Genomic DNA, 21,989 nt, shown 5'->3' with positions numbered 1-21,989 from the left:
AGTCCGCCGTCACATCTCAACATTTTTGGTGTCCACGGATTCGTCTCTCTCTAACCTTTCACCGGATACCTCATTTTCTTTTGTCAGATAAATATTTTTCAAATTAATCCAATTCTTAGTTTTTGCACATTTTAGAATCAGTTTTTCGCCTATTTCTTGGCCCCCCCTCGTTAGATTTCTTCCATTTTTGTATTAATAGCTCCGTTGTAATAACACCTATCCGCCGACACCACTCGCGTCTCTGTACGAGTGGTGGTTCTCCCGGAATTCCTGGTTTTATACCCGAAAAATCGGAAAGTTTGCTCGCCTATATACTATATTATATACCTTATATATCTTATAAAAACTACATAAAACAATAGATTATACTTACCTCCGTCGATCCGCATTTGTAGAACCGCCATATCTGGAACACAAACAGAAAGCAGGAAGTGACCTTGAGTACCGAGGTGTAGTGGTTAAGTCGCTTACCGCCATACAAAGTATACTCTCTTCATTTTTGAAAGCCATTTTCTCCGTAGTCCGCCGTCACATCTCAACATTTTTGGTGTCCACGGATTCGTCTATCTCTAACCTTTCACCGGATACCTCATTTTCTTTTGTCAGATAAATATTTTTCAAATTAATCCAATTCTTAGTTTTTGCACATTTTAGAATCAGTTTTTCGCCTATTTCTTGGCCCCCCCTCGTTAGATTTCTTCCATTTTTGTATTAATAGCTCCGTTGTAATAACACCTATCATATTCAACTTACAATTACATAAATCATCAGGAACTCACATCACACGCACTACACGGCTCTACAACACCAAAAAAGCAAATTGGGAACAGTTTCATTTGAAACTGAACCAATTAATGATAGAAAATCATCTTACACCAGTGGATGTAGAGCACATACACAACACACAAAACATAGAGACAGCAATACACACATACACACACGCATTAACACAGGCATGCACACACTCTATACCTATCAAGAAACACACACAAAAACTTACCTTGCCGTGGTGGTCCGAGGATCTCGCTAGGCTCAAGCAAGAGGTCAGAACCATGAGAAGACGTATCCGATCCGCCGCGCCGGTCCGGAGAGAGAGAGTTGTCCGGGAGTACCTGGAAAAGAAAACACAGTATGAAAATGAAGCTAGTAGTGCAAGAATAAAGAGCTGGAAAGACTTTTGTGGGAAGCAAGATAGGGAGGGGGTTTGGGACGGAATATACAGGGTAATAGGAAGGACCAGGAGCAGGGAGGAAGATGTTCCGCTTCGGGTTGATGGGATCGAATTGAACGCAGAAGGTTCCGTAAAGGCTCTAGCAGAGACCTTTTACCCGGAAGACCTCTCAGATAGCGACAATTCCAAACACCGCGACATAAGGATGAGAGCAGAAATGGTGAATAAAGGGCAACAAGGCGGTCCTTGCGATCCACCCTTTACACGGATCGAGCTCGATGTCGCGGTGAAATCCTTCAACCCGAAAAAAGCACCTGGAGCCGACGGATTTACGGCTGATATTTGTATGGAAGCCATAAAACAAGACCCGGCTTACTTCTTGGCAGTGCTCAACAAGTGCTTAGAGCATGGACACTTCCCGGATCCATGGAAGGAAGCTACAGTGGTTGTCCTGCGAAAACCCGGGAAAGAATCCTACACCACCCCTAAGTCGTACAGGCCAATCGGACTCCTCCCGGTCCTTGGGAAGGTATTTGAGAAGATGCTGTTCGCCCGACTCAAGTTTCATTTAATACCTCGAATGAGCACCCGCCAGTTCGGATTCATGCCCCAGAGGAGCGCCGAGGACTCCCTCTATATTCTCATGCGACACATTAACGAAAAGCTCGAGGAGAAGAAGATCGTTACGTTGGTGTCATTGGATATAGAGGGGGCCTTCGATAGCGCCTGGTGGCCGGCTATACGAGTCCGTCTGGCGGAGGAACAATGCCCCATAAACTTGAGGAGGGTAATAGACAGCTATCTCAGCGGCCGCAGAGTTAGAGTCCGATACTCAGGTGAAGAGTATGCCAAAAATACTGAAAAGGGGTGTGTGCAGGGTTCAATCGGAGGACCCATTTTATGGAATCTGTTGTTGGATCCCCTCCTCAAAGACCTGGAACAGAGAAGGGACTACGTGCAGGCGTTTGCAGATGACATCGTTCTTGTGTTCGATGGTGGTACCGCGCAAGAGATCGAGGAGCGCGCCAATACTGCGCTCGAGCATGTCCGGGCTTGGGGTGTCCGGAATAAACTAAAGTTTGCGCCACACAAGACTGTGGCCATGGTTATTACGCGCAAACTGAAGTATGACACCCCACGCCTGGTCATGGGCGGGGTCGGCATTGGCGTATCCCAGGAAATCAAACTGCTCGGTCTCACCATCGACAACAAGCTGACATTCAAGAGTCATACTGCAAAAGTTTGCAAGAAGGCCCTTAACTTCTACAAACAACTCTCGCGCGCGGCCAAGATACACTGGGGATTAAACTCCGAAATTGTCCGGATTATATATACGGCGGTGGTAGAGCCTACTATAATGTACGCTGCGAGCGCGTGGGCACCCGCGACGGAAAGGATTGGGATACGGAAGGAACTGGATTGCGTGCAGCGCGGCTTTGTACAAAAGATCATCAAGGGCTACAAAACCATTTCCCTAAATTCGGCCCTATTACTCGCCGGGCTGCTTCCTTTAGACATTCGTATAAGGGAAGCAGCCTCGCTGTACGAGATAAAGAAAGGGTACACCCGGCGAGTGGTAGGAGACCGAGATGTGGAGGTACCTATCCCTTACAAAGCCGCGCCGCACCCAGCGCAGTGGATTCCAATGAGCTTCGAGATCGTGGCGGATGAAGTGGCGCTCAAAGAAAATCTTAACGCAAGCCTAAACATCTTTACAGATGGAAGCAAGATCGAAGGCAGAGTAGGCGCAGCGCTATCCATCCGTCACGGTAACGAAGAAATATGCACACGTAAGCTGCGACTCGAGGATTGTTGCACCGTGTTTCAAGCGGAGTTGCTGGCGCTCGCAGAAGCTACACAGGAGGCTATTAAAAGGAAACATACGTCATGTAGCGTCTTTTGCGACTCTCGTTCCGCTCTAGAAATCGTTACTAACATCTCATCCCTCCATCCTTTGGCTATATCAATTAAAAATAACATAGCCCAAATACAAAGCCAAGGCAAAAAACTTAATTTGTACTGGATAAAGGCGCATATAGGATTGGAGGGAAACGAAAGAGCGGACGAGTTAGCAAAGGACGCCGCACTTCAACTCAAAGTTAAATCGAAGTACGATAGATGCCCTGTGTCATTCGTGAAACGAGCCATTCGTGCGGACTCGATTCACGAATGGAACAGGCGTTATCAGGAAGTAACACAGGGCTCTACCACTAAAGCATTTTTCCCCGACGCGATTAAGGCATATCCCATAGTAAAAAATATAAAACTGAACAACAAATTGGTACAGATGTTCACAGGACACGGCGGATTCTCCTCGTATTTGCATCGCTTCAAATGCAAGGAGAGTCCGTCGTGTGTCTGTGACTCTGATGTAGAGGAAAGTGCTCTGCACATTATTACCGAATGTCCCGTGTATTGTAGATATAGGAACGATATAGAAACAGAACTAAATATAAAAATAAAGAGAAATACACTTAGTAACATATTAGAAGACAAGACAAATAGAGATAAATTTTTAGAATACTGTGAAGTGATAATCAATAAAGTTAATAACATAAATAAGTAATATAAAGTCATGTAAAAGTTAAATATAAATAAAGAGATAACAGATATGAAAAGAAAACAGCAGACCAGGACTCCGAACTATATTTCGGAGGACCAAACAGATGAAACATCCAAAAAAAAAAAAAAAAAAAACCTAACCTAACCTAACCTAACCTAACCTAACCTAACCGAGTATACTCTCTTCATTTTTGAAAGCCATTTTCTCCGTAGTCCGCCGTCACATCTCAACATTTTTGGTATCCACGGATTCGTCTCTTTCTAACCTTTCACCAGATACCTCATTTTCTTTTGTCAGATAAATATGTTTCAAATTAATCCAATTCTTAGTTTTTGCACATTTTAGAATCAGTTTTTCGCCTATTTCTTGGCCCCCCCTCGTTAGATTTCTTCCATTTTTGTATTAATAGCTCCGTTGTAATAACACCTATCCGCCGACACCACTCGCGTCTCTGTAGGAGTGGTGGTTCTCCCGGAATTCCTGGTTTTATACCCGAAAAATCGGAAAAATTTGCCCGCTCACCCACCCTTTATCGTAACACCTAAGGTGGACGACATAAATCCTGATTTTCACTCTGCCGATTTTATTGAAATTCTGAGTCTTAAATACTTCCCTGAATACTTTTATAGTTTAATATGGCCAGTACGTCGACTTCCACGCCCGCAAATACAGCCATGGACGCATTTTTTGATGCACAACCTGCAGTAGAACATCCAGGTGATAGATCACGAGCAAGCCCTGACAGCAACATCGACAGGCTTGCACAGATACAACAACTGTCAAAGCGTATTATATTTGCGATAACAGTGGGCAAAAGCGTCTCTTCGGAGAATAAGAAGCTCGTTATCAATCTGGCGAAAGAAATAGAAACGCTTAGCCGTGAGACAGTGATTTCGGTTGAGCATAACAACATCTTGGTGGACGTGAAGGCCAGTATTCAAAGCACCATCAAAACAGAGCTTTCAAAATTAAATAAATCCGTACCGAAGACAAACCTGCCTGCCACCTATGCGCAGGTGGCCTCCACCACAAACCCTCCCATTACTTCGAAACCCATAACCAAACCGTCAATTATAGTATACCCAACCTCAGAAGACAAAAATAGGAAAGAAGTAGCAGAGCAGTGGCGTAGTAATATTAATTTTAAAAATGCGACGTACGCGCCGGCTGGTATTCAACCAGTTGGCAAGAACCGATTAAGGGTCGAATTTGATACCACAGAACAACGCGACGAGACTCTAAAAAGGTTGGAAACGGCGAGGGACATTAGAGCTGAACCATCACGCAAATTAAAGCCCATGATCATATTGAAAGGCGTGTCTAAGCAGACCTCAACGGAGGAACTCACGAAACTCATCATACAACAGAACCCCGAGGTGGGCCTGCTGATGCCAACCACCGAAGATCTGCAGTATCGGTTCGAAAGACGCAATAGGAACGGAAATCTGTATAACGCAGTAATGTTGACCTCCCCCATAATCTGGAAAAAAATAATAGAACTGGGTAGACTCAACGTGGACCACCAAAAGGTCCACGTTGAGGAATTCGTTCCATTACTGCAGTGTTACAAATGCTTGCAGTACGGGCATCTCCGCAAATACTGCACTAGCGATGTATCTCTTTGTACACACTGCGGTGTGGACACCCACAATATTGACACCTGCCCCTCCAAAAACAATATAAACGACGCAAGTTGCTGCAACTGTGTGAATAGAGACAGGAAAACGAACACTACTTCTGATACAAAGCATTCAGCGGTCTCAAACAAGTGCCCAGTCAAGGAAGCTATGCGCCTTAGGGTCATGTCAAGAATCGACTATGGCGCATAGCAATTACTGCGCGTCATCCAGGGTAACGTGGACAGAAGCTTTAACAGTTATAACGAGCTCACAAATCATCTCATCTCAAACAATTATGCAATAGGCCTTGTTTGCGAACCTTATGTTGGCAACCAGAATACAGTCAAAAACATTCCTGGATTTGAAATACATCAATTCCCAAATAACGATCGTGTCAAAGCATGCATTATCATCCGGTCCGGAATAGCTGCAACATTGGGAATGTCAGAATACTCGTCGTCTAACCTGTGTATTGTTCAACTTATTACGAAAGGGCGAAAATTATTCTTCATCTCTGTGTACATAGAGCCGAGAACAGATGAAAACAACACCCTAAATCGCCTGGAGATGTTCCTGAAGGCAAATCACAAGGCGCAGATTATTATTGGCGGAGATTTCAACGGTTGGCATCCCTCGTGGGGTTCGCCCAAAAGTAACAAAAGGGGCAAAGAGATCAACGCATTGATTACTTCGCACGATTTGGTCCTTGGCAACTCAGGAACTACTCCGACTTATACAACAATTACACATGCCCAAGAAACATCTACGCAATGGTGAGCTCATACCTCAAGGACCGCACGGTCAAGATCAACTATGCCGGAGCGACGTACGAAAAGGAAACCACGAAGGGGTGCGTCCAAGGATCCATCGGTGGACCGACCTTCTGGAATATCATCCTAGACCCGCTACTAGACCATCTAACCGGCAAGGAGGTACACTGACAAGCGTTTGCGGACGATATCGTACTGGTGTTCTCGAGCGCCAAAATCGTGACCCTGGAGAACTCAGCAAACAACGCGCTGACAGATGTGTCAAATGGGGGACACGGAACAAGCTCAGTTTCGCAGCGCACAAGACCAATGCGCTGCTCATCACAAAGAAACTGAAGTATGAACCCCCAAAGCTATATATGTCGGGCACCCGACTACATCTGGTCAAGGAGATGAAGCTCCTAGGTCTCATAATAGACAACAAGCTCACCTTCAAATCACACGTGGCCGCAACATGCAAAAAAGCGGCAGACATATACAAACAGCTAGCGTGTGCCGCGAAAGTGACTTGGGGCCTAAACACCGAAATAGTACGAACCATCTATGTAGCGGTAATAGAACCAATAGTGACGTACGCTTCGAGCGTATGGTTCCAGGCGACAGACCTCCAGATGAACAAAAGCCAACTGGAGGCACTGCAGAGGGGCTTTGCCCAAAAAACCTGCAAGGCGTACAGAACCGTGTCACTTACCGCTGCACTCGTCCTATCTGGGCTGCTCCCACTAGACCTCCGGATCCACGAATCAGCAAGCCTTTACAGGGCCAAGAAGAACATCTCCCTAGACTACATACCACCAGGACGAAAACTGGAACGCATGGTGAGGCACGAAGACCTACCTCACCCCTCCACACTGACCACCATCAACTACCAAGTGCTGGAAAGCGTAGACCCCCAAACAATGGCCACCCACCGTGTTGTCGGACCTCAGATCTACACAGATGGCAGTAAGATCGAGGGAATGACAGGCGCCGCCCTAACATGGTGGGAGGACGGGAAAGAAACCAGTTTTTCGACCTATAGTCTAGACTCCTCCTGTACAGTGTTCCAGGCCGAACTGTATGCCCTACACAAGGCTGTGGAACAAGCGGTTTCAAGCGGCAGGACGAACATCAACATCCTGAGCGAGTCGAGATCTTCGCTCGAGCTCCTTGCAAACCCTAAACCAACTCACCCCCTGACGAAAGCAATAAAAGACAACATCAGGGGGCTCAGGAGGGAAAAAAAGAATGTTCAGCTATTCTGGATCCGAGCTCACGTTGGTACCGCTGGAAACGAACGGGCAGATGAACTAGCAAAGACCGCCGCCAAGAACACGACAGAAACACCAGACTACGCAGAGACTCCGTTGTCTTACGTCAAAAGGAAAATCAGAGAGGAGACGATCCTGAAATGGCAGGATCGTTACACCACCTCGAGCACTGGGTCAGTCACCAAGACCTTCTTCCCGGACGTGGGTAAAGCCTACACAATCATAAGGAAGACAAAACTGACACAGGTGCAGGTGCAAGCCCTGACGGGACACGGAGGCATTGGGGAATATTTGTATCGGTTTAAGTTGAAAGACAGTCCCGGATGCGAATGTGACCCCAACACAAGCGAAACAGTCTGGCACGTGATCTTGGAGTGCCCCAGGTTTCTGGCGATTCGGACGGAGACAGAGTCAAAAATTGGTGCCAAACTGGAAAAGCCAATCCTTAGCGACATCATGAGCAAAGAAAAAGAAAGGAAATGCTTCCTTGAATACCTGGACTCCATCTTCCGGGTAGTAGCCAAAAGGAATTCTACATTATCGCAAGCAGCATCACAACCCACAACAACCCTAAGTCGAACACTGGAAATAAACGAGGACCACTCAGAGCAAACACCCAATCCCCTTGACAACTCCCTCTCAGCATTTACCAACTTGCTCCAACAAGCGGAACAAGGGGAACCATGCCTAAGAATACGGGGAGTGGCCCTCTTTATGGACAGTAACTCGGAAAGATTCGGCATAAGCTTCTGCAACACGAATTGTTCAGGCAGAGTAGCCATTTCACCAGGCTTAGCGGCTCTGCTAAACGGCAGTACCTTCAGGGCAACAATGAAGCGCAGCACATACAACGCGCTATCCGAAATCTCAGTGGCCAACACGCGCTGCAAAATAGTGCGATCGAGGAACAAGACGATAGCACTATTTGAAGGGAGCGATAACGAAACTCAGTTCGCTCAAGCGTGCGCGATTCTACTGAGACTCGGAGATCCAAGCGAAAATCCCGACACAACACCAAGGGTACTAAGCTCGGATGCTATGGTGGTGGGATACATAAAGGGAAGAGCGGAAGATCACATGGGAAGCCTAAAAGCCTCCGAAAAGCATGAGGTAGTGGTGTATGAAGACCGAGGCGAAAACCTCGGCTTTCTCAAGCCACGACAAACAGGCATAACCACCGCTCTAGACCCTGTAGACAGATGGGGACACCCCGTAGCTTGCCCTGAAGAAGTCAGTGGCTCAGAAAGGCTGCAACAAAAAAGAGCAGCAGAAAACACCACAGCAGGAGAGAAGCTTGCCGAATATAAAGAGAGGAGAGGAATGCTGTCTGCGATAATGAGAACATTCAAAACCGTCTCTCAACACATACCAGGAAAAAAACTACTGACAGACCAACAGACACCGACGACAAGTACCTCAAAGAATGATCCACTACCAGCAAAAACCGCATTGAACAAAGCCGAGAAGGGGCTGGTCGAGCCGCCAAACCTCCGGGACGCGAAGAACCCTCTGGACCATATAATAAACGCATTTCACGAGTTCAAAGCCCTAACAGTAGCGAGTAGCGACTATGGAGGACAACAGAAGGACTTGTGAAAACATCCTACAGTCCTTCCTCCAAGACGATCAAAAGCTGCTGAAAGAAAGACTCGAGAAATCAGAGGCTGCCATCTACGACAACAACACCTCCCAAAACATCACGGGAGAGGAAACTAGTAGACACATGGCAGCCTATAGCGCAACCAGAGGTTTCATTGCCAGAGACGAGGAGGAGAGTAAGCGGACCGGCCGGGAAAAGTTCTGTACCCCTCCAGATGACCCCATCATAGTGATTGCCCGATGCACTAGGATAATGCTGGACGACAAGATCCTAGCTATGGCGGACAGTTTATCCGGTGAACACGGCATCACTCCAGACACATGGGAAGTACCCAAACTCACATGGGTCAATGGGGTCCCGGGCTGCGGCAAATCTACCTGGATAGTGGACCATTACCGAGAGGGAAAAGACTTAATAATAACGACCACAACGGAGGCAGCGAGGGATCTCCGGACGAGACTCATCCACCGCACCGGAACGTACGCCCAAAAAAGAGTACGCACGATGGCTTCGCTATTGGTAAATGGTTCAGAGAAGAGCTACGAACGACTTCTGATCGACGAAGCTCTCATGAACCATTTCGGGGCTATCGTGATGGCGATAAGATTAACCGGAGCGACGGAAGCACTACTTGCCGGAGACATAAACCAACTCCCTTACATCGAGCGCAACAACCTCTTCGAGCTGCTCTATAGCCGCCCAACACCAGTAGCCAAAATAAGCCAAGAACTGTTATGCACGCACAGGAACCCAAAGGACGTGGCGTACGCCCTTAGTGAAGTCTATAGCGGCATATACTCGTCCGTGCCACGCACGAGATCCCTGCAGCTGAAGCGATTCACAGATGCACCGATCCCGAAGTCACTCGAGAAGACTCTCTACTTGGTGCACACTCAATCCGAGAAAGAGAGTCTGAAGACCGAGGGATTTGGGAGCGGAAAAGGTTCGTGCATCTTAACCATACACGAAGCACAGGGATCGACGTACGAGACAGTGGTGATAGTGCGCACGTCGGCCCAACAACTACGACTGCATGACAGTGTCCCCCACGCCGTAGTGGCAGTATCGCGTCACACCATCAGCTGTACCTACTACTCTGACTACAGCGAAGACGCCATAGCCCAGTTCATCCGGAAGGCTATGACTGCCACAGACGAAAGACTGGAGGACTACAACACCTCTATGGCAATCCGAAGCAGGGACCTCAAGGCAATTGCCAAGTCTAAGGACAAGCTCGAAGCGACCTCCGCAAACTACCATAATATTATATAGCACGTATAGTTGTAAGTCAGTCCCATTGTATAGTCGTAAGTCGGTAAATAAAATGTAATAGTCAAATAGTTAAGTAACAGCGTAATAAAATGTAATAGTCAATAGTCAAATAGTTATGTAACAAAATGCTAATGTCATATGTAAACATGTATTTAATATAAAAAAAAAAAAAAAAAAAAAAATACATAAATATATACACATAAATATATCTAAAAAAAAAAAAAAAAAAAAAAATATATATATCATAAAAACATATAAGTATTTAGAAATATACATGGTCCTTAAATTAAGCCTCATAAAAACTAATGTAAGACCCTCGCTGCAGCAACTGCTCTTGCATAGACTTATATAGCCAGTGTACAAGCAGAGGGCTGGAGCGCGGGCCAAGTGGAGCTATGTAACACATGACAAAATAAACTTACCATAAAAAAAGGCACGGACGATCAGTCTGTGGAGTGTAGTTTTATTAATAAAAAAAAAAAAAAAAAAAACCTAACCCATTCTCTAGGCATTTTGAAATTACTGTAGCTTCGCCGTCCGCGGCCTTACGCGAATAAATCTTATATCGTTAGCTTTGTCTCATCAATACCTTTCTCCCCATATACGTTTCACTCCGATCCGCGCAAAATTGTAATAATAATAACACTTCTCATTTTTCGCACTAGACGCCTTTTGTTTTTCTTCGATTTCTCCGCGCTCCGACGTGCTATCTTCTTCATTCCTTTTTCAGTATCTGCTTCTCTTGAGCCCCTATCCATAGACATCACTCCCGACGGGATACCTTCAGTAGTTCCGCGGGAATTCCCCTTTTTAGACGAAAAAATCAGAAAAGTTGCCCGCCCTTAAATTACTTAAAACACACTTGTTATATACTTTAAACTACATAAAACAGTAAATAACACTTACCATAGCCGATCCGCATCCTAATTTTCGCCAAACCTGAAAAATAAAAATTAAAGTTAGTACCTACCGACCGAGTCATAGAGGTCGAGTCCGTTTCTCCATACAAAATATTCTCTAGGCATTTTGAAATTACTGTAGCTTCGCCGTCCGCGGCCTTACGCGAATAAATCTTATATCGTTAGCTTTGTCTCATCAATACCTTTCTCCCCATATACGTTTCACTCCGATCCGCGCAAAATTGTAATAATAATAACACTTCTCATTTTTCGCACTAGACGCCTTTTGTTTTTCTTCGATTTCTCCGCGCTCCGACGTGCTATCTTCTTCATTCCTTTTTCAGTATCTGCTTCTCTTGAGCCCCTATCCATAGACGAAAAAATCAGAAAAGTTTCAGTAGTTCCGCGGGAATTCCCCTTTTTAGACGAAAAAATCAGAAAAGTTTGTAGGCCCACCCACCCTCAATTCGTTCACTAACGTGGACTGGTCGATTGTGAGACCAAAATTTTTTACATTCTCCGAACAAAATTTTATTTTATTTGATACATCTTTCTATACATTTTGCAAATCCAATCACTTTAAATTAATACAATGCTCGGACAAACAACCCCCGACCCCGACCCCAAAAACCAACAAAATACTAAGGATCCGACCATACCACACGACCAGGTATCCAGCCGGTCGAGCTTTGGGGAAATTCGGGCTCGGTCTTCGATGTCACCGCCGGCGCCGCGTGGGACCTCCAGTCAGCCTGTAGGGCAATCTAAGACTAGAGCGCAACCAACTCAGGTACCGCGAAAGGCGGCGGCGGGGGCATCGACGACAGACGCTCCAGAGTCCCCAAAGAAATATATAAATAGGACGACAGAGGCAAAGGCATGTCTTATGAAAGCTAAACTTCATCTTGGGAACAGTCGCAATCTAAAGACTGAAATCAAAAACGGAGTTACGGAGGCTGTTGACAGACTCTATGCTCTCGTCAAGGAAGCTGAAGAAGACAGGAATGGAAAAGATGTAAATAGTGAGAAAGGAAAAGAAGTAAAAGTAATGCCTCACCCCAGCGAAGTCATTCAGAAATTGGAAGAGCATGCTAAGTTGTTGCAGAGGAATAGCTTAGACATAGAAAGACTCACGACGGCACTGAAAAACGAGCAAGAGTCTCGCGACAATGGAATGACATACGCGAGTGTAGTAGCTGGCTCTCCGAAAACTAAACCCGTGGAGACCGCATGCATGCATTCCATTGTCGTGGCCTCCAAAAATGATCAGGAGACAGGGGATCAGGTGTTTGAAAGATTAAGAAAGGTGGTCAATGCAAGGGAAGAGGGAACGAGGATCGACAGGATTCGAAAAGTTAGGGACCGGAAGATAATCATAGGATGTAGAAATGAAGAGGAAATGAGGAAAGTTAAGGAACGAATAGGAGCAAAGGAAAATAACCTAAGCGTCGAGGACATCAAAAGTAAGGATCCGCTGATTATCCTCTACGGCGTCCTTAATAGCAACACAGACGAGGACATACTGAAGGCTATCCGGGTGCAAAATAAACACCTCTTAAAGGAAGTGGCCGGGGACGACGACCGCATCGAAATTCGATACAGACGCCGCGCGAGAAACCCCCTCACTTCGCACGTAGTGGCAAAGGTGTCGCCGAAAATCTGGCAAAACCTTACGAACGCGGGAGCCGTTCACGTCGACATGCAGCGGATCAGGGTCGCCGACCAGTCCCCCCTGGTGCAATGCTCGCGTTGCCTGGGGTACGGACATGGGAAGCGTTTCTGCACCGAGGCAGTCGACGTGTGCAGTCATTGCGGCGGACAGCACCTGAGGTCTGATTGCCCGGAAGAACTCCTGGTCGCACCCCCCAGCTGCATTAACTGCGCAAAGGCTAAAATGGGTAGAGGTGAGCATAACGCCTTTAGCAATGACTGCCCGGTGAGGCGCAAGTGGGACTCGCTAGCGAGATCCACTGTGGCGTATTGCTAAGGGCGTCCTTTGCAAAATAATACAGGCAAACCTCATGAGGAAACAACTTGCGACAGACGAATGCTTCATCGAAGCCGGGAGGCGAAAGGCTGCAGCTGTTCTCCTGCAGGAACCCTGTGTGGGAGCTGTTGGGAAGCTTAAGACGTATCCGGGTACAAGAATCTACCAGAGCACTCAACAAGGAGAAGGGGTGGTGAAAGCCGCGATCGCAGTTCTCGTTCCGTCGCTGGACGTAATTCAACACCCGGAACTCACCACGAACAACATCTCAGTGGTGGGACTCCGCACTAGTGCCTGGCAGGTTACTTTGGTCTCGATTTACTTCGAAGGCGACAAACCTCTAGACCCGTACCTGGAACATCTTCAAACAATAGCCCGGAAGATTGGGCCGAGGAGACTTGTAGTGGGAGGAGACGCTAACGCCTGGAGCACCTGGTGGGGAAGCGTGAAGACCAAACCTCGGGGGATAGAGTTGTTATCAGCATTAAATGAGCTAGGACTCCATATATTAAACAACAACAACTCTATTCCAACATTCGACACCATTAGGGGAGACCGGCGATACACCAGTAATGTCGATATCACGGCTTGCTCGGAGGATATGCTCGCTCTGGTTCAAGACTGGGCTGTAGTAGAGAGCCTGACGAGCTCGGACCACAACAGCATCATATTCAACTTACAACTACATAAATCATCAGGAACTCACATCACACGCACTACACGACTCTACAATACCAAAAAAGCAAATTGGGAACAGTTTCATTCGAAACTGAACCAATTAATGACAGAAAATCACCTTACACCAGCGGATGTAGAGCACATACACAACACACAAAACATAGAGACTGCAATACACACATACACACACGCATTAACACAGGCATGCACACACTCTATACCTATCAAGAAACACACACAAAAACTTACCTTGCCGTGGTGGTCCGAGGATCTCGCTAGGCTCAAGCAAGAGGTCAGAACCATGAGAAGACGTATCCGATGCGCCGCGCCGGTCCGGAGAGAGAGAGTTGTCCGGGAGTACCTGGAAAAGAAAACACAGTATGAAAATGAAGCTAGTAGTGCAAGAATAAAGAGTTGGAAGGACTTTTGTGGGAAGCAAGATAGGGAGGGGGTTTGGGACGGAATATACAGGGTAATAGGAAGGACCAGGAGCAGGGAGGAAGATGTTCCGCTTCGGGTTGATGGGATCGAATTGGACGCAGAAGGTTCCGTAAAGGCTCTAGCAGAGACCTTTTACCCGGAAGACCTCTCAGAAAGCGACAATTCCGAACACCGCGACATAAGGAGGAGAGCAGGAATAGTGAATGAAGGGCAACAAGATGGTTCTTGCGATCCACCCTTTACACAGATCGAGCTCGATGTCGCGGTGAAATCCTTCAACCCGAAAAAAGCACCTGGAGCCGACGGATTTACGGCTGATATCTGTCTGGAGGCCATAAAAGAAGACCCGATTTACTTCTTGGCAGTGCTCAACAAGTGCCTAGAGCATGGACACTTCCCGGATCCATGGAAGGAAGCCACAGTGGTTGTCCTGCGAAAACCCGGGAAAGAATCCTACACCACCCCCAAGTCGTATAGGCCAATCGGACTCCTCCCGGTCCTTGGGAAGGTATTTGAGAAGATGCTGTTCGCCCGACTCAAGTTTCATTTAATACCTCGAATGAGCACCCGCCAGTTCGGATTCATGCCCCAGAGGAGCGCCGAGGACTCCCTCTATATTCTCATAAGACACATTAACGAGAAGTTAGAGGAGAAGAAGATCGTTACGTTAGTGTCATTAGATATAGAGGGAGCCTTCGATAGCGCCTGGTGGCCGGCTATACGAGTCCGTCTGGCGGAGGAAAAGTGCCCCATAAACTTGAGGAGGGTAATAGACAGCTATCTCAGCGGCCGCAGAGTTAGAGTCCGATACTCAGGTGAAGAGTATGCCAAAAATACTGAAAAGGGGTGTGTGCAGGGTTCAATCGGAGGACCCATTTTATGGAATCTGTTGTTGGATCCCCTCCTCAAAGACCTGGAACAGAGAAGAAAGAAAGAAAGAAAGAAAGAAACATTTTTATTCGGATAAATTGCAACACAAAATAAATATAACGGAAATACAAAAACAACATAAATAACATAAAACAAAAGAGAAAAAAATAAAAAAAATAAAATAAAAAAACATCAGTTCAATTTTTACCATAATATGTGTTGCAACGACCGAAAAGGGACAAACTCAGCTTGTGCCACGAGCAGGTAAACTGAGTTATGGCGCTGATTTTCAGTTTGCCCCTGCATCCGGGCTGCTCGGACGGCTGTGCTATTTTATTTGCTAGATTTTGTTGTTATGCTGATTCATAAAATTTATGTGTAAAATGTTAATTAACCCTAACCTGCTACGATGTCTATGAGCTATAAATTTTAGGTAAGTAAAGGAAAACGTTATATTAATACCTCAACTATTTAAGAGTCATATAATATATTGTACTTAATATAATTATACAATTTGGCATTAAATTAAAATTACAATGAGACATATGGTCGTACAATCGTAAGATATACCATATCTCACTACTTAGGTACCTCTTATAATTATCGTAAATTACAATTTTGTTTTTGATCTTTAAGTAATATAGTTTTGTATATACACTTAAATCTCTGGACTGTTTTTAGGCTGCGAAGAGGAGGAGGCAGGTTGTTCCAACATTTAGTGGCGCTGTACCGGAAGCTACCCCTGAAGGCAGCCGAGCAGTATGACGGGTACCATAATTTATCCGGAGCTGACCGGGTTCTATCATTTATATAATCCCTAGCCCAGGTCAGCTTATTGAATAGATATAGGGGTTCCTTATTTTTTATAACACCGAATATAAATGTGGCTAGATGTAGTTGCCTGCGGAGGTCCATTTTTAAAATGTTAGCGGCATTAATATAAGGAGTTACGTGAGAGCGCGGCGGAATGCTAAAACAAAAGCGTGCACAGGCATTCTGGACTCGTTGAATGACTTTCTTTGTCCGTGCTAGGAGTCGTGGCCCTATGAGGGTATCCGCGTAACTAAACTTAGATAAAACAAGGGCCTCACATAGGTTGATGCGTAAGGTCCCATTGAGGTACTTTCTGATACGGTATAAAACTTTTAATCTATAAAAGCAATTACGTACAATATTATTTATGTGCTTCTCGAATCTAAGGTTCTCGTCCATGACTACCCCCAGGTTACGTGCCTCTGATACCCTATCTATTAATTCTCCGTTTAAAATAATAGATGGATTTTTGCCACTAATTTTGCGAACCTGCGTAGTTGTTCCCATGATCAAAAACTTAGATTTTTTCGGATTTAATACTAAGGAGTTGCGTTCAGACCACAGGGAAATACGATCGAGGTCCGAATTTAGTCTAGACACTGCCTCATCTGTGTCACAAGGTTTAAATGAAATATATACTTGTATGTCATCCGCGTATATGTGATATTTACAATATTTTATATTATTTATCACATCAGCACTGTACAATATAAAAAGAAGAGGTCCCAAAATAGACCCCTGAGGAACTCCTCGACTTATATTTTGAGATGTTGATTGATGTCTTATACCGCTATTGCTATTTTGAAGTTCGACCTTCTGAGTTCGATTAAAAAAATAACTGTTAAACCATTTTACTGTTTGAACACTAAGGCCGTAGAACGACAGTTTTGATAACAAAAGTGAGATATTGAGCGATTCAAAGGCACGCGAAAAATCTAATAGAGTCAGAATTGTTCCCTCTCCTTTGTCCTGCGATGTTAAAATATCATCCACTACCTGAATTAACGCAGTAGTGGTGCCTCGCTTCCTTCTAAACCCAGACTGGTATAACGGTAGTATATTATTTGACTCGAGGTAATTTATTATTTGATTAAATGCAACTTTCTCTATCACCTTCGAGAGGCATGGTAAGATGCTAATAGGTCGTAGATCAGAAAGCGCAACAGGATTGCCTATTTTCGGTATAGGCTTTACAAGAGATATGGTTCCACGGCCTAAGGCCGAACGTGGGACCACCCTGCATGTCAGTGCGGGTGGGTGACGCAGTCATCGAAGTGGGCAGATACTTAAAGTATCTTGGACTAGTGTTGGACAGCCGCTGGAATTTCGACGAGCATTTTAGCCGTCTTGTCCCCCGGATTCATAAGGTAGCGGGTGCGTTGCATAGACTGCTGCCAAATCTCGGGGGACCGAAGGAGGAAGTCCGTCGCCTCTACGCAGGTGTCGTGCACTCTGTCGCGCTCTACGGTGCGCCCGTATGGTCGCAAAGACTGTCGGGCTGCCGGCGCCGCGCGGCCAAATTGAATGCCGCGCAGCGTTTGATCGCGATCAGAGTCGCGCGAGGGTACCGTACAATATCGTACGAGGCGGCTACACTCCTGGGGCGGTTCCCGCCCCTGGACATTCTGGCGGATATGACGGCAGAGATCTTCTTTAAGATCCGCGGTCTCCGCCAGAGGGCTGATCCAGAGACGGTTAGAATGCTTCGGACGAGAGCCAGCTGGCGCGCTCTAAGACGCTGGCGTGAGCGGCTGCAGGAGCCACGGGGCGCACGCCAACGCATAGTCCGTGCAGTACTGCCCAACTTCCGAGCATGGCTCAAAAGGAGGAAATGCGTCACCTACCGGCTGACACAGATGCTCACCGGACATGGCTGCTTCGGTGAGTATCTGCATAGAATAGGCAGGGAAGCGACAGCGCAGTGCCATCACTGCGGGCATGCCCAGGATTCCGCGCAGCACACGCTCGAGCACTGTCCAGCGTGGCAGTCCGAGCGGCGGATCCTGGTGCAACATGTAGGACCAGACCTCTCTCCGGAGGCTGTCGTCGCGGCAATGGTCCGTTCCGGCGAGGCATGGGATAGCTTGGTCGCCTTCTGCGACCGTGTTATGGTCGCTAAGGAGGACGCCGAACGGGCCAGGGAACGAGCAGATCCCGCGCGAAGGAGGAGGCGCCGCGGGCGTAGGTGACGCCCCACGGCGCGGTGTCCCTGTAGTACCGGGATCAGAATAGGGCTACGGTATCCCCTGCCTGTCGTAAGAGGCGACTAAAAGGGGGCTTCCGGGGTTGCGGGCGGCAAGAGTGGGAGCTCGAACCGTCCAGCAAGCAACCCCGGGAAGGACGACGATATGTGTGGTCGCATACCGACGTAAACACCAGACGGTTTGGGAGGAGCCAAAAGTGATCCCCCAGGGCAGAGCCCGATCGGGCATCGCGCTCGGAGGACTCCGGTTGTGTTCCCTCGGAGATCCCGGAGTTCTCCAAAAAGCGTTGAGGGCGGCCACCGGGGGGGTTTTAGTGCGGTAAAAATCCCACATAACCCGGCGTCGCTCCCACGTCGTCGGGTACCTTTTGAAGGTTTCCCCCTCGTAAACAAAAAAAAAAAAAAAAAAAAAAAAAGGCTTTACAAGAGAAGAAGGGATTACGTGCAGGCGTTTGCAGATGACATCGTTCTTGTGTTCGATGGTGGTACCGCGCACGAGATCGAGGAGCGCGCCAATGCCGCGCTCGAGCATGTCCGGGCCTGGGGTGTCCGGAACAAACTAAAGTTTGCGCCACACAAGACTGTTGCCATGGTTATTACGCGTAAACTGAAGTATGACACCCCACGCCTGGTCATGGGCGGGGTCGACATTGGCGTATCCCAGGAAGTCAAACTGCTCGGTCTCACCATCGACAACAGGATGACATTCAAGAGACATACTGCAAACGTTTGTAAAAAGGCCCTAAACTTTTATAAGCAACTTTCGCGTGCCGCCAAAATACACTGGGGATTGAATTCCGAAATCATCCGGATCATATATACGGCGGTGGTAGAGCCTACTATAATGTACGCTGCGAGCGCGTGGGCACCCGCGACGGAAAGGATTGGAATACGGAAGGAACTGGATTGCGTGCAGCGCGGCTTTGTACAAAAGATCATCAAGGGCTATAAAACCGTTTCCCTAAACTCGGCCCTATTACTCGCCGGGTTGCTTCCTTTAGACATTCGTGTAAGGGAAGCAGCCTCGCTTTACGAAATAAAGAAAGGCTACACCCGGCGAGTGGTAGGAGACCGAGAGGTGGAGGTACCTATCCCCTACAAAGCCGCGCCGCACCCAGCGCAGTGGAGTCCAATTATCTTTGAAATCGTGGCGGATGAAGTAGCGCTCGAAGAACATCTCGACGCGGGCCTAAACATCTTTACAGATGGAAGTAAGATTGAAGGCAAAGTAGGCGCAGCGCTATCCATCCGTCACGGTAATGAGGAAATTGGCACACGTAAGTTGAGGCTGGAAGATTGTTGCTCCGTGTTCCAAGCGGAGTTGCTGGCGCTCGCAGAAGCTACACAGGAAACTATTAAGAGGAAACATGCGTCATGTAGCGTCTTTTGCGACTCTCGTTCCGCTCTGGAAATCGTCACTAACACCTCATCCCTCCATACTTTGGCTATATTAGTTAAGAACAACATAGCACGAATACAAAGCCAAGGCAAAACACTTAATTTGTATTGGATTAAAGCACATATAGGACTGGAGGGAAACGAAAGAGCGGACGAGTTAGCAAAGGACGCTGCACTTAAACTAAAAGTTAAATCGAAGTACGATAGATGCCCTGTGTCATTCGTGAAGCGAGCCATTCGTACGGACTCGATTCACGAATGGAACAGACGGTATCAAGAAGCACCGCAAGGCTCTACCACTAAAATATTTTTCCCTGACGCGGCCAAGGCATATCCCGTACTGAAAAACATAAAATTAAACCACAAATTAGTACAGATGTTTACGGGGCACGGCGGATTCTCCTCGTATTTGCATCGCTTCAAATGCAAGGAGAGTCCGTCGTGTGTCTGTGACTCTGATGTCGAGGAAAGTGCTCTGCACATTATTACTGAATGTCCCGTGTATAGTAGATATAGAAACGATATAGAAACAGAACTAAATATAGAAATAAAGAGAAATACACTTAGTAACATATTAGAAGAAAAGATAAATAGAGATAATTTTTTAGAATACTGTGAAGTGATAATAAATAAAGTAAATAACATTAATAAGTAATATAAGGTCATGTAAAACTTAAATTTAAATAAAATATAGAAAAAGAGATAACTGATATGAAAAGAAACAGCAGACCAGGACTCCGAACTATATTTCGGAGGACCAACAGATGAAACATCAAAAAAAAAAAAAAAAAAAAAACCTAACCTAACCTAACCTAACCTAACCTAACCTAACCTAACCTAACCGCACACAACGCGTTCAGCGAGGAATGCCTGGTGAGGCGGAAATGGGATGCGTTAGCCCGCGCTGCCATTGCTTATTGCTGAGGGCAGCACGGCAGGAAACACCATGCACAACACCCTCACCCACACTAGACCCATGCTGGTAGGGGATCACACAAAAACGAACTTACAGGTGCCCATCAGTGGTATCACCCCCGCCTACGACATTGACAGGAAGATAAACTGGTTCCAATTTCGTAAGAAATTGGCCCAGCTTAAAAGCGGGATCCGTTGCGCGAAGCAAGTGGGTGGAGTGGAAGTCGCTGATGAGTACCTGAAAGGAAAACAGAAACACACAACAATAATTAGCAAAGACAAACATATAGATACAAAATTTTTAAAATTTTGTAAAGATATGGTACTAAAAATAATAAATGTAAAAGGTAAAGTAAATATGCTGGTCCGTATATGCTGAGCATACACGCAACCAACATAAAGCTGGAAGAGAAATTAGTAATAGTAATATAGAGATTAGAAATAGTAGTACAGTAAATAAAATTAAGAAACTTTATTACAAAAACAATTTAGAAATAAGAACTTTAAAGAACACGTGAAAAAAATAGAAAAATAGTTATAACAAATAGGAAATAAGAACCGGAAAGAACATCTAGAAATAAGGAAATGTATTAATAAATAGTTAAGAAATTAGAAATAATTTGATAGAAATAAGATTGTAATGTATAAGTGACCCCCTAAATTAGAAATAGATAATATAGATTAGAAATAGAATTCCCATCCGGAAAGTAGCAAAAGATGATGAATGAGAGAAGATAAAGTATGAAGTATGAAAGTGCGAGAAGGATACAAGCGAGAACTGGTATGAAAGGGTAATAAGATATAAAAAGTCTACGGCCACCATGCCGAAGGTAGGAGAAATTAAAAAAAAAAAAAAAAAAAAAAAAAAAACCCAACCTAACCTAACCTAACCTAACCTAACCTAACCTAACCTAACCATTCCAACTCTTAAAAATCAATAAAACCGGAAAACCAGTGAATTTAACATCTACTACTTGTTCAAGTGATAAAACAGTGAGTGATTCACCAGGATTCGTGTGCGCAACACCCTACATCAAAGGACTCCGGAGCAGCAGACCCTGGACTTTGAAGAGCATTATCCAGGTAACGGCAAATCCAATTAAGCAACAAAATAATACCCCGAAAAGACCTCAGCGAGACGAACCAAACGACACCCGTATCTCCCGGGAACTCCTACTCTACACGGAGATACGACGGCCGCAAAGTACAAAACACCACGTGGTGGAAACTCGACCACGCGGTCGGAACTATAACCTAGCGCGCACGTGGTTAATCTCGCTAGCACGCGGCTGAATTTGCTCGCGCTCCGATACCGGCTCCAAGACCTCGCCCGCACCGACGTAGGACTCCGCACACGACAAACATCACTCACCAACACCACACAAGGTACACCCAAGGGAACTCCGGAACAGGAAGACCGACACCCTTCGTGTTTGGGCTCTCCTGAACCAGCTCAACGAGGACTCTCCACCCCTTGCATAACCCCCCCCCCCCAGTGAACCCCCTCGAGGTGACCCCCCCTAGTGAACACCCTTAGGTG

General features: G+C 46.2%; 2 protein-coding genes across 2 annotated transcripts; both read left to right on the top strand.

Moving 5' to 3' along the window:
- The first annotated feature begins 2,273 nt into the window (after positions 1-2,273).
- Positions 2,274-3,737, top strand: LOC140746815 (uncharacterized). Its single transcript, XM_073078911.1, has one exon. The coding sequence runs from the start codon at positions 2,274-2,276 to the stop codon at positions 3,735-3,737; it is 1,464 nt and encodes a 487-aa protein (XP_072935012.1).
- Positions 3,738-18,725: 14,988 nt separating this feature from the next.
- Positions 18,726-21,742, top strand: LOC140746813 (uncharacterized). The gene is made up of 3 exons (XM_073078910.1): positions 18,726-20,168; positions 20,433-20,610; positions 21,459-21,742. The coding sequence occupies exons 1-3, from the start codon at positions 18,726-18,728 to the stop codon at positions 21,740-21,742; spliced, it is 1,905 nt and encodes a 634-aa protein (XP_072935011.1).
- The last annotated feature ends 247 nt before the right edge of the window (positions 21,743-21,989 follow it).

The sequence above is a fragment of the Epargyreus clarus genome, unplaced genomic scaffold, assembly GCF_041222505.1.
Source record: "Epargyreus clarus isolate Ecla_fem2 unplaced genomic scaffold, WU_Ecla_fem_2.2 ptg000013l, whole genome shotgun sequence".
Taxonomy (NCBI): Eukaryota; Metazoa; Arthropoda; class Insecta; order Lepidoptera; family Hesperiidae; genus Epargyreus; species Epargyreus clarus.
Note: the sequence above shows the minus strand (reverse complement) of the source record. Positions and strands in the feature narration are given on the sequence as shown.